This window comes from Zootoca vivipara, chromosome 1 (assembly GCF_963506605.1).
Source record: "Zootoca vivipara chromosome 1, rZooViv1.1, whole genome shotgun sequence".
NCBI lineage: Eukaryota > Metazoa > Chordata > Lepidosauria > Squamata > Lacertidae > Zootoca > Zootoca vivipara.
The window spans coordinates 96,478,122-96,490,372 of record NC_083276.1 but is presented as its reverse complement, the minus strand read 5'-3'; the positions used below and the strand labels follow the sequence as shown (position 1 = coordinate 96,490,372).

General features: G+C 39.9%; 1 protein-coding gene across 4 annotated transcripts in view; it reads left to right on the top strand.

Annotated features, from left to right (window-relative positions):
• Positions 1-12,039, top strand: part of ZRANB3 (zinc finger RANBP2-type containing 3) — a 41,580-nt gene extending 29,541 nt beyond the window's left edge. For all 4 annotated transcript variants that reach the window (XM_060279413.1, XM_035130520.2, XM_060279408.1 and 1 more), the window contains exons 13-21: positions 1,944-2,394; positions 3,733-3,948; positions 4,869-4,960; positions 6,391-6,492; positions 7,645-7,790; positions 8,240-8,386; positions 10,333-10,732; positions 11,321-11,452; positions 11,908-12,039. In XM_060279413.1, coding sequence (XP_060135396.1) covers positions 1,944-2,394; positions 3,733-3,948; positions 4,869-4,960; positions 6,391-6,492; positions 7,645-7,790; positions 8,240-8,386; positions 10,333-10,732; positions 11,321-11,452; positions 11,908-12,006 — 1,785 coding nt within the window. In that variant the 3' untranslated portion in view covers positions 12,007-12,039. The remainder of the gene's footprint in view (positions 1-1,943; positions 2,395-3,732; positions 3,949-4,868; positions 4,961-6,390; positions 6,493-7,644; positions 7,791-8,239; positions 8,387-10,332; positions 10,733-11,320; positions 11,453-11,907) is intronic.
• The last annotated feature ends 212 nt before the right edge of the window (positions 12,040-12,251 follow it).

The following is a 12,251-nucleotide window of genomic DNA, read 5'->3' as shown; positions in this document are numbered from 1 at the left end:
AGCGGTGAACCGCTCTGTGCCAGACTAATTTGAGTACTCAATATGTTGTCTGTATCAATTAGCCTGTGGCTTTATAAGGCAGTTCAGTTAATCTTAAATACAGAAAAGCTGCATGTACATACGCTGCCAATTTGGATACATATAAACTTTTGCTTTAATATGCAGAAATGGCTTTGCAGTTAGGTGGCTCATTTAAGCATAATACAAGAAGGGGGAGATTTGTTATTAGGTTTCACGTTCTGAGACCCAAGATGGCATGCAAATGCAAAGCAATTTAACATGATTCCAACTGAGTTATAATAATAATGGCAATTAAAGTTAATATGTGTTTGACTGTGTGATTCCTTTGACCAAGCTGGGAACATTAATCGTTTGCATGCAGTTACAGTATTGTGAAGATCTGTTTAGCCTATGAGTCAAGTAAGAACCATTCGTAAACTGCACAAGTAACTCTGGACTTTGGCTGGGATGGGGATATTGGCTACTATTCTGGAACAAGCACCATGCCTCTCCTCTCTTCCATGCAACCACAATTAGAAGCTTTCACCTTCATCTTTTGTTTAACCATAGCTTAGTATGTCATCCAACTATTATTGATCTTAACTGAGGTTTGTTGAAACTAGTTTTATAAACCATGGCTATAATCTGACTTATTTCAAACAAAAAAACTGTTACCTTTAACCACTGTTTGTCCAGTTTTGATGACTCAAGAAGCTGTAATTTATCCAAAAAAACACACTGAAACCTTCCAAAGACCTTGAAGCCATATAGAGCAGGTGAAGGGCAACAGAAGACCTCGGGTGGGGGAGGGGAGGCTAGGCTTGTTCCCATCATTATAAATTCGGGGTTGGGAAGCTGAGGTCTCAGGATTTCTTTACACGACCCTCATGACCAGGGGTCAGCAAACCTTTTCAGCAGGGGGCCAGTCCACTGTCCCTCAGACCTTGTGGGGGCCAGACTATATTCTGAAGGGGGGGTGAATGAATTCCTATGCCCCACAAATAACCCAGAGATGCATTTTAAATAAAAGGACACATTCTACTCATGTAAAAGCACACTGATTCCAGGACCATCCATGGGCTGGATTTAGAAGGTGATTGGCCCGGATCCGACCCCCGGGCCTTAGTTTGCCTACCCATACTCAAGACTCTCAGTAGGCCATACCTCCACTGGTCCTGCCCCTCCTCAGGTGGCAATCACTTACTTGTCTTGGTGGTGGGTAAGTGGGTAAAGTGTAGCTGTAATGTTAAAAGGTAAGCCACATTTACTGCTCAGGCCACTTTTGCTCCCATCTACCACTGGCATGGGCCCCCAGCATAATGCAGTCATTGGGTTGAAAAAGCTTTTCTGCCTTTGCAATAAATTTTACTCAGAGTAGACCCATTGAAATTAATGGGCCTAACTTAAGTCATGTTTATTGATTTCTGTGTGGTTACTATGAATAAAATTTAGCTGAATACCACGCCAATCCCATGATTTTATCATGACACCAGGCTTCAACCATTGGCTTCACCGAAGCAGTTGAAACTAGTGTTTGCCTTGCTGATCTTGCATGTAGCATCCAACTTTCTCAGTAGCATAAATCAAATTAATAAAATTAAAATTCATAAACTAAATTAATTCATACCTGATAATGTGTCTTTCATGGGAAGCCATTTCTTAGCAATACAGAACATAAACTTTTTTGAGTGCTGCACTGGCAGCTTGCCAGAAATAATAAATACAACAATAGGTTAGGAAGTAGTTTAGAATGCACCAGATTGGAATATTGGTCGTAATATTTTCTTGATATGTCATTTTTTTCTCTTAAAATTTGCTGTATTAAAAGACTTACCTATTGGGGAAATGCTGCAGTTGGAAAGATTAATAAATTAAGAAATGGAAGAATGAGACAGTAGTTTGCAATGAAAGAGATGTAATGGTTGTTTTATTATCTGCCCTAGTTTGAAAAGGAAAAGCAGCATGATATCCGTGCCTTCCTTTCACCAAAACCAAATGCTGAAAAAAAGCGAAAAACTCTGTCTTGTGGTAAGGCTTCAGGCTTCAGTCCAGATTCTTCTCAAGCCTCCATTGAAAAGGACCAGGCAAATAGTGGCTCTTTGGACTCTGAGGAACTCATTGAGAAGGATTTGTTTTGTAGAGAAGCAAAGAGACCAAGAGCTTTACTGCCATTGACTCCAAAGAGCTCTCCTAAGAAAAGGAGGAACTCTTCATTTGGAAAAGAAGGTTTTGGCACATCATTACCATTTGGAAAAGAAGGTTTTGGCACATCATTACCTAATTCAAGCACAGGATGCCCTTCTGAGGCAACCTGGCACTGCAATCTCTGCACTTTCAATAATAATTCACTGCTGCCTTATTGTGAAATGTGTGAATCTCCTCGGAGAAAGAACAGTAAGTAAGCCCCTGTGCTCCAATTAAGATCTTTCTTTTTTTTAAAAAAAATCCATTTTAAAAAATAGCACGAAAGAATGCTTAAAAATAAGAAGTATTTGAAGAAAAACCTAAGTGACTATTTGCCTTAAAATTTTCAGGAAAAGTTTCCAAAATCTTTTATTTGCCTATAAAGTATAATATGCCATACATTCAGTGGCAATGGGTGCCTCTGATATTACCAAGGTGTAAATGTAATGCTTTGTAGTATAAATTCCATTTCCATGGCACCTTACTTTTTCCAGTCCTCTTCTGGAAATAACACTTCTTTCCACAAGTCCATGAAACGTGTATTTTATTACTATTCTTGGTCAGACAATGCACTGTAGCTATCTCACTTAATTACCTTATTATAAGTATTTATTATAAGAGTATTTTTTAAAATTTTATTTTTATATTTTATTATAAGATGGGTCATTTTATTGTAAATTGACTTTGAAAGGATATATGGTACAGTATTTTATATTTCTAAAGGATACCTAACATCCCTAAATCCAAAATTCAATTTGTATAAGGTTTTGTTCATTTTTAAAGTTCGGATTTTATCTGCATGTATTTACCATATGTCCACCTTGTGCACAAAGAAGCTCCTGTCCTTCCTATCTCTACCTCTGTTTGAACCTCCCAAACAGGGCTGCCAAATGTACCACACTTTACTGTTGCAGCTGCAGAATTCTCTGTCCCCCAGATTGAATTTGGTTTTCGGTATAAGGGCTTGGATCCAAAGCTCTCCCCTGCACAGGCAGAAGAGCATTTCAGCCTGCACAAAGAAGACTTCATGATGGCTCCCAGTTTCCCTCTTCCTGCTACAGCCCTTATCCCATACCATCTCCCCTATCTAATTCTTCTCTGGAGGGCCCCCAAATACTCTCGAGCAGGTTTCTGATGGACTAACAGTGGGAAAGAGGGGAGAAGGTTCTTCATTTCAAGAGTGAAGCTTGTTTCGCACACATTAGGATCAGCCAAGGTTGCTGTTCATGAAGCCTATGCAGTGAGTTGCCAATTGTGCAGCAGCAACCAGACATAAAAGTTTTTTCTGCATTGGGTGGCTGTATAGCATCATCCTGTCTAATGCCACTCTGTGCTAGGATGGAAAGAGTCAGCAGGCACAAGCTATGGCCTGCCTTCTGTATGGAGAATGGTCTATATACCGTAATTGGTTGTGTTGGCAACTCTTTTAAGAGCTAACTAGTGGACTTTGCTAGGAATGTACAGTAGGCTTTGCTGTTACCTGTCTACCTGTGTGCAAGGGAGAGTTTACTACTGTTTTTGTGGTGTTTGTTTTTTAAACATGTATAGGTATAAAGAACGAAAGCCAGATCAGCAATTCTGTTTCTCCGGGGATTGGGGGAGAAAGCGCAGCCCGAGAGATTATAAACCTTAATGATGCAGGAGGGACAGCCCATAAAAGTTGCCGGAGAAATATTCTAGAGCAACCACTGACTGGGATGTCCAGTGGAACAAAGGAAGACATAAATGAGCAATCTAACTGTTGTGAGCAAGAGCTCAGAGTGGGTAAGGAAAACTGATTTCCTTCTGGAGCATAGCTACCTTGTGGTGAGCATGTCATTCTGTGTATCAACTAACATTTTATTCTGTATTCCTGCTCTCTGGGGATCAGTACATGCTGAATATTTGCAAGAGCCCCAGAAGTGGTGATCAAAGGGTGGTATTCAACTAAGTTTTGTTCAGAGTAGACCCAGTGAAATTGATAAAGATGACTTAAGTCCATTAATTTCAGTATGTTGAATACCACCCACATTTTGTGTGTGTGTGTGTGTGTGTGTGTGTGTGTGTGTGTGTGTGTGTGTAAAATACGCCTTATATATACATCTCTGAGATCACAAATAATTCTGCACATGAAAAAAAGCCTTGTGAGAATTCAGAGATGGTGAAGCAATTGCTCCCAGTAGATTTGGGGGTTCTTTACACAATTGTGGTTGGCTTGTATTCTAGCAATTTGAGCATATTAAGAACAACATTTTTAATATGTGCTTCTTTAAGGAAAATTTTTGTAAACAAGTAAAGCTAACTTACTTAGGTTTAGCAAAGTGAGATAAAGTTACAAAAATGTGCCATGAAACACTCTGCTGTTTAATATAGAAAACCAACAAAGGATCCGTTTGCCCACACCCTCGCTCCCAAAGGCCACTGCTGAGGCTTGGACCTGGCACAGGTTGTCTTGAGACTCTGCTATGCCAGTGTTTCATGTCACACTTCTGTTTGGCACAACTGTCTTACACAAAAGTGATTATGCCACGAGATCTCCATGCTGGTTCATAAAAACTAAAGCTTGACACAAACTGGTGGTAAAGGAAGAGTGAGAGCTTTCCTGCTCATTGGGTAGAAAATGCCTGTGCTATATTGTCTTATCTGCTCTAAGGAGAAGAAAGGGGAATGAGTTTTGATGAAAGTCGTTTCACTTTTATTTATAGAGCATACAGAAGCACCGGAATCATTCCCAGCATATTCTGGCCTGAAGTTCTGTGCAAGTAGGAACACAGACAGAATTCATGTCTACACAGTGGTAGGGTGCTGCTGCTGCTGCTGCTGCTGCTGCTGCTGTTTGCTTCAATCCAACCTGGAATATTATGCAATGGTTCCTGCCCTTTTCTCCCTTCTGTAGCCTGCTGTTCTCTCCCAAAAGACATTCCTATGGACTGAAGGACCCTCTAAAAGGGGATGCAGCATGGGAAGTTGTGACAGGAAGGCAGATTTGCAGTACAGGTAAAACTCAGAAAATTAGAATATTGTCGAAAATTGCATTTATTTCAGTAACGCAACTTAAAAGGTGAAACCAATATATGAGAGAGATGCATGACGTGCAAAGCAAGATATGTCAAGCCTTTATTTGTTGTAATTGTAATTATTTGTCGTTAGGCGGGTCAATTATAAATGGAATGTAATTAATGAAATGTAAGAGTGATGTTTATTTTTGTATTATTGTAACTATTTGTTTTACTACTGTGGAATGTCCAAAAGAAAGCATTTGTAAAAATTTAAAGAAAAATAAAAAATAATAAGTTGCATTACTGAAATAACTGCACTTTTCGACGATATTCTAATTTTCCGAGTTTCACCTGTATTTGGTGTAAAACACAACTCAAAACTGCATTCAGAAGAACATGGTAAAGTCTTTGCTGGTTTGATGCCTTGTTTATTTGCAGGAGTGGGATGCGTTGCTTCACGGCTTCCCCTTGCTCCACGACAAGTTGTAAGCTTGGGGAATTTGTCATGAAGCAAAGGGAAGTCATAAAGCAATGCACCCCGCACCTGCAAATAAGGCATCAAACCAGCAAAGACTTTACCATGTTCTTTTGAATGCAGTTTTGAGTTGTGTTTTATAGGAAGGGGGATTTGGCAGAAATCAAAGGGACATCATGAGAGGGGAGGATTAGGAGAAACTGGGGACATATCCCATGAAAGCAAAATTGCCTTTGCGGTCCTGCTGGTCCCTGTTAGATCCAAGTCATTGCATTCACTGTTGTATTGGGAGCTTCTGACCTAATGATGGGGAAAACACACTACAAATAACTTGTTTCTTCATGGCCTGTTGTAGGGTTCTTTTCTTTCTCTCTCAGTGTAATAGATTTAATGTGGTTTAAAGTAGGCTTCTTTTCTGTAGAAATGAAAAAAAAATATCAGTACATCCTAGATTAGGTTAAAATGGTCTTACGCTGTAGGACCATCTGTCATTGTCTCATCATCTTTGATGTCTTGGGGTGGTTCATAAACATTTCTACTGCTCAGGGCTAAGGTATCAGCAAACTAGAATGTTGGCAATGGAACTGCAGTGAGGCAAATGAATTTTGTTGTTGGTTTATTGTAAGAAGCAGTTCTGATGAGTAATTGACGATAAATATATGGTAGGAAAATCACCAACTTCCTTGAAACCTTCGGATAACCGAATGCCTTCCTGATTTAGGAGACTTAAATACATTTATTTGATCCATCTAGGATGGGGAGCCCCTGAACTGTAACTTCATTCCGCTGGATATAAAATTGGACAACTGGGAAGATTTACCAGCGTGCTTTCAACAAAAACAGAACCGTTCATTGGTAAGATCAATTGCTGCAGTTATAAATAATGCCCAGGGTGTGTGCTTGCAGTTTTCCATGTAAGTAACAAAATGTTCTGCCTTGGTGTCAGGTTTTCAGTTATTAGCTAGGCATATACAGATCTTAATTGCTTTTTTTAGTGGAATGTGTTTCTTGGGAGGGGGAGGAATATCACACTTCCCTTGTCTGTGCATATACTGAAGTGCATAATTAAATTGCCCATCTGCAGAATTAGGAACTCAATTCTGTTGTCAGTCATCAGTCTTTTTTTTTAAAAAAAATATTTTAGCACTGCAATATAATGGGTAGAGAAAGGGTTTAAAAATAAAACAGTAAGACTTCACAGGGTGCATGCAAATAACATTAAGAATTAACTTTTGTTCCTGTTCATTTTGGTTTTAAACTGTTAACACATTCCAGCCAGGAAAATGCATCAAGATGGGTAGAAAACAGGGCTGGGTGGGGGGGGTCAGTGTTCAAAACTCCTGTTGTTCTAGGCACATTCTGCAATTCCAGCTACTCAGAGACTGGAGAATAGACCCTCTTAAGAATATTAGGGAGGTGGGCAGGGGAAGGACTAGACCATGTGAAAAATGAACATAAGATTTTAACTGCAGTTCATTCATTTTCAGCTTTGTATTCTTGTTATAAAAAAGCATGCCTAGACATTCTGTTGTTGTGCCTGCAACCTAGGTTTAAGGTGCCATTTAGCTCCTAGCTAACTTTCAGTACGGTGGTGTACATGTCTACTCAAAAGTAAGCTCCTTTGTGTTTAATAGGGCTTAATACCAGGTAATACAGGATAGAAGCTTAGGCTTTTGTTCAGTTGCTGTTGGGAGAAAAACAGGATCCTTGTGCCTTTAACAGCTATATGGCAAGCACAATTTCAACAGGTTAAGTATTTTCTAGTATGGAAATACAGTTACAGTATAAGAATATGTACAGGTTCCACCTATTTGCTGCTTTATTTGTTTTATTTTGCTGCCTGACGGCCACCTAGAGCAATTGGCTTTTTCTTGTATTTATGCTCCATAAAGATATTTTTAAAAATATATTGCCAGCCAACATTAAATATGTCTTCTGGAATACAGTGTGAAGAACTCTCAAAGAGCCAGAGCTTACACTTTATTATGTGTTTTTTTTCTCCTCCAGATACTGAGGTTTGTAAGAAAATGGAGTGGTCTAACAGCCATGAAGCAAAGAATTATCAGGAAAAGTGGCCAGCTATTTTCTAGCCCCATTCTTGCTGCTGAAGAGCTGTTGTCAAAACAACAAGCCAAGCTCAGCAGTACCAAACGGTGTGTGCTAACAGCCTCTTTTTCACTCTGGTAGAGGGATGGGAAATAAATCACCTTAATGATGCAAACATGATTTAAATTACAAGCTGGTTTTAACTTTGTTGGTTTGATATAGTAGGCTCTTCATGATTTTGCATGATAAAATGTGGGGAACAGTGAGAGAAATAAGTTTAGCAAAAACAGTGCGAAAGGATTCAGAACTCATGAATCCCTATGTTATTACAATAGAAAATTAAGCAATTCATCATCCTGATGATAGTTTTCATATCAATGTAATAATGGATTTTATTTAAAATAGAACAGAGAAAGCTGCTGGAAATTATAGTTTTCCAGATTGCATGTGGAAAACAGGGATTACCTTGAGATGAGCAGTTCCTCAAGAATTCTGCATCTCAACATGTTTTGCGTTGACCCACAGGCTAAAAAAGAAATGTTTCCTCTGTTTCTAGGTACATAACAAAAGAGGATGTAGCGGAAGCGTCACTAAAGAAGGCTGACAGTATTGGGGGCAGTGTTCGTATAGTTACTAAAAAAACCCCAGTTGCCTTAAATGGCCACACTGCCTCTGCTGGGGGAAAGGACAACAATTCTACAAAGTAAGTTTCAAGTATGCAAGTTAACACTAATTTCCCTGATCTAGAGGCTCCCGATACAGCTTTTTTGGAGTGCATTGGGGGGGGGAGATCCAGGCTAGAGGACGTTCCTTTGCTCTAGTCTAATGTGCAAAAGAAATGGCAACATTGGAGAAAGCCCCACGTCCCTCATTTTCAAACTATTAGTCAGTTCTTGACAGCTGGACATCTTTGTTAATCAAACCCGATCTTTTTCTAACCAAACACATGAAAGTAATTTTCCATTACAACTGCCATTATCCCCAGAGAGTGTCACCAACGACCAGGGATGATGGTAGTTGTCTTTGCAGATGAAGTGGTGGAAAAGTTAAATGAGCCCTTTAGTGTAGGATGAGGGCCAAAAAATTGAAGCTGAATCCAAACAAAATGGAAGTACTTTTGGTGGGTGGTTCATCTGTTCAAGGTGGTGTTCTGAATGGCACTGTGCTCCCCTTAACATAGATGTCTGCAACATGAGGGTGCTTACAGACCTAGCTATTACTTGAATCATCTTTCTGCAGCCGAGTACAGTTGCTGTGGCCCCTCCTAGACAGAGAGCTTTGTGGTGGTTATCCATGCCCTGGTAACCTCCAGGCTAAATTACTGCAATGTGTTGTAAATGGAGCTGTCTTTGAAGACAGCCCAGCAATTGCAATTGGTAAGAAAGACAGCAGCAAAGTTAATAACTGGGATTGTTTGCCGGGAGCGTATCATGAAGGACATAGAAAACTGCTTATGCTGAGACAGATAATTGGTCCTCTTGGCCAGTAATTTTGACATTGACTGGCAGCAGCTGTCTAGCACTTTGGAGAAGTCTCCACCAACCCTACCTGCAGATGCCAGGGACTGAATCTGGGAGTTTGTGCATCAAAGCATACATTATTTTGGTTAAAAGGAAAATACTTTAGTGGTATAATAAAAAGAGAATTCCTTGGGTAAATAAGATCCATGTTCGGGACTAGTACTCTTTAGTGAGAGCCCCAGCAGGGATTTAAAATCATAAAACATGCAGCAAAGCATGGAAATATAAGCCGTTAGAAGGGATATTTTAAAGGCTTTAAGTTCCCACTTCCCTTGGCTTGGAAAGAGACCACGTTTGGTAAGTTGAAGATGGTTTACTTACAAACTTACAAAGGTCAGATTCATGTGCTCTTCCATACAGCAGCAAGACAGGCAGCAAAATTTAGGTTAGTTCCAGGGTGTAAATGTTTTTAAATTGTTTGTATAGAAACACAGAGCTTTCTTGCTAAAGCCACATGGTCTAGACTTAGAGCAACCAGCCCAGACATCCTTACTGGTAGGGTTCACATGGTGTAAAGTGAGAGATCAGAGTGTTTGATAGCCCTTCCTCCCAAGGTGAAGGGGGTGTGACCTAGCAGGACAGCTTACTCTATGGTCCTAACACTTTCATGCATTAATTGGAGTTACTATATGAGGCTGGATACATCCCAGAGTTTTGACCCTTATGCTTGCTGGTGCTTAAATAACTCTATTGATTGTTGGTCTGTTTCTGAAGTGCTGGTGCTTACCTTCAAAGCATACATAATGTGGACCTGAAGGAATGCCTACACCTGTATGTGCCTGTACATTTGTCACCTTCAATGATTCTCTGGTTAGCTTCCCTATCTTAAGATGAAGCAGGTGGCAACTGAGAGAGCACATTCTTGCTTGTAATGCCTGAGCATTACCAGAGAGACTTACCTGGCAGCATTTTTTATGTCTTCAGTACGAGATGACCTTTTATTTTCCCAGGCTTTTACCTCGTTATGTTAAGCTTCTTCAACTTCTTTCCCACCCCCTTATATTTTATTGAAATTTAATTATGGGAGGTGCCCTGGAAACTTAATGGTGGGTTACAAATTCTTTTAAATAAATAAACCAAATGGGGAAATTGTTCTTGCACCCAAATAACTGACCTGTTTTATCTTTAGGTTGGCTTCAGAAGATAGGAACTGCCCAGCCCTCATATCAGACTCCAGTCAGGCTGATTCTGTTGAGGAGCCCACCTTAGGCAAAGGCTACTTGCAAGCTGTAGATAATGAAGGAAATCCACTTTGTCTTAGCTGCCAAATGCCAGCAGTCCAGATTGACCAGAAGTCCACCTCAACTGCCTGTGACACACGGTTTTGTTCTCATAAGTGTCAAGATGACTTCTTATTCCGCACTAGCCAAAGCTACTTGAGAACTAAAGTATTTGAGACAGAACATGGGGTTTGTCAGAAGTGTTGTCTGAATGCCCAGGAGCTCTACCTTTGTGTCAGAGATGCCCCAAAGAATCACCGTAAAAATCTTCTGGATAGCTCTTGGATGTCCAAGCTTCCTTTAGCTCAGGTAAAATGTGCTGTTGCGTTTAGTCAGTTACCAATCAGGAAAAGGGAACTGGATCCAAGCTACTTTGAACAGCAGACCTGGCCCAATAGCCATCACATGTATATTTATTTACCTTTGGCTCTTTACATATGTATCTAAAACCATTAACTTTTTGAACAAGTTTGGTTAGATGGCGCCCTATTTCATGTTCATAGAACCATGAGTTGGGGTATGATTTCTCTCCCCCCCATACATGTTGATAATCTGGTAGTGAGGATGCCTGTACTAGCTACATTTAGAAGCCCATGTTCAGATCTTCTGGAGGATTGTGAACAAGCTGTGTGTGTCTATGCGCATCATTTTTCCTCATGGCTTTAGATCAGGCATAGGCAAAGTCGGCCCACCAGATGTTTTGGGACTACAACTCCCATTATCCCTAGCTAACAGGACCAGTGGTCAGGGATGATGGGAGTTGTAGTCCCAAAACATCTGGTGGGCCGACTTTGCCTGAATTAAGCCAAATCATGAGAGGAGGTAGAAAGGTATGTACAAGCTCGTTCCCAACTGGTAAAGGCTTAGTAGCTTATCTAATGTCCTATCTAATTGCAGTTAAATGAAATTATATTGAACCCAACTGAAGGTCAGTTTTGGCAGGTGGATCATATCAAGCCAGTTTACGGTGGAGGAGGACAGTGTTCCCTAGAAAATCTTCAAACACTGTGTACCGTTTGCCACAAGGAGGTGAGTACAGAATACTCTTGACACAACTCTTCAACATTATCCTTCTTGTTGTTGTTTAGTCATGTCTGACTCTTCGTGACCACATGGACCAGAGCATGCCAGGCACTCCTGTCTTCCACTGCTTCCCGCAGTTTGGTCAAACATTATCCTTGGACCTATTTATTCTTTGCCCTGTTGTCAATGTCTCTACCAGTTATTCTTCTGCATTTCCTTAATTCTTAAAAGTTGGCAAATTCCCTCATTTGCCCAGCAGATAACTGCATTCCAAAGCTTATTTACTTAGATGCAGTACAGTTCTGTAATTCTGGTAGACAATATATGTTAGGCCATCTTAAAAGTTACACCAACCAACATTTGCAGTCTAATCAAGATGCTGTAATCAGTGCCAGTTTCTCTGTATATGTTGATGTGAAATGCATTTTATCTAACTTAGTGTACTATTCCCTTCTTTTCAGAGAACAGCAAAGCAAGCCAAGGAAAGAAGTCAAATGAAAAGAAAAACTGTAGCTTCAAAGTATGGATCTGATATTACCCAATTTTTTGTGAAATTATGAAGCTAAGATAATTCAGAGGCTCATGTATAGTTTATCAAACTGATTAATCATGCACCTTAAGACAACCCCACTAAAAACCAACCTATCACCAAGCTTTTTCTAAGGCTAGATACTGAAGTTACCATGGCAGATAAATGTTGATAAAGGCAACATTATACATGCAGACGCATCTTTAAAGTTTTGTACTTTCTTAGTTCAAGGTTTGGAACTTAAAATTGTATTTGACAGTGATAGACCAATAAAAA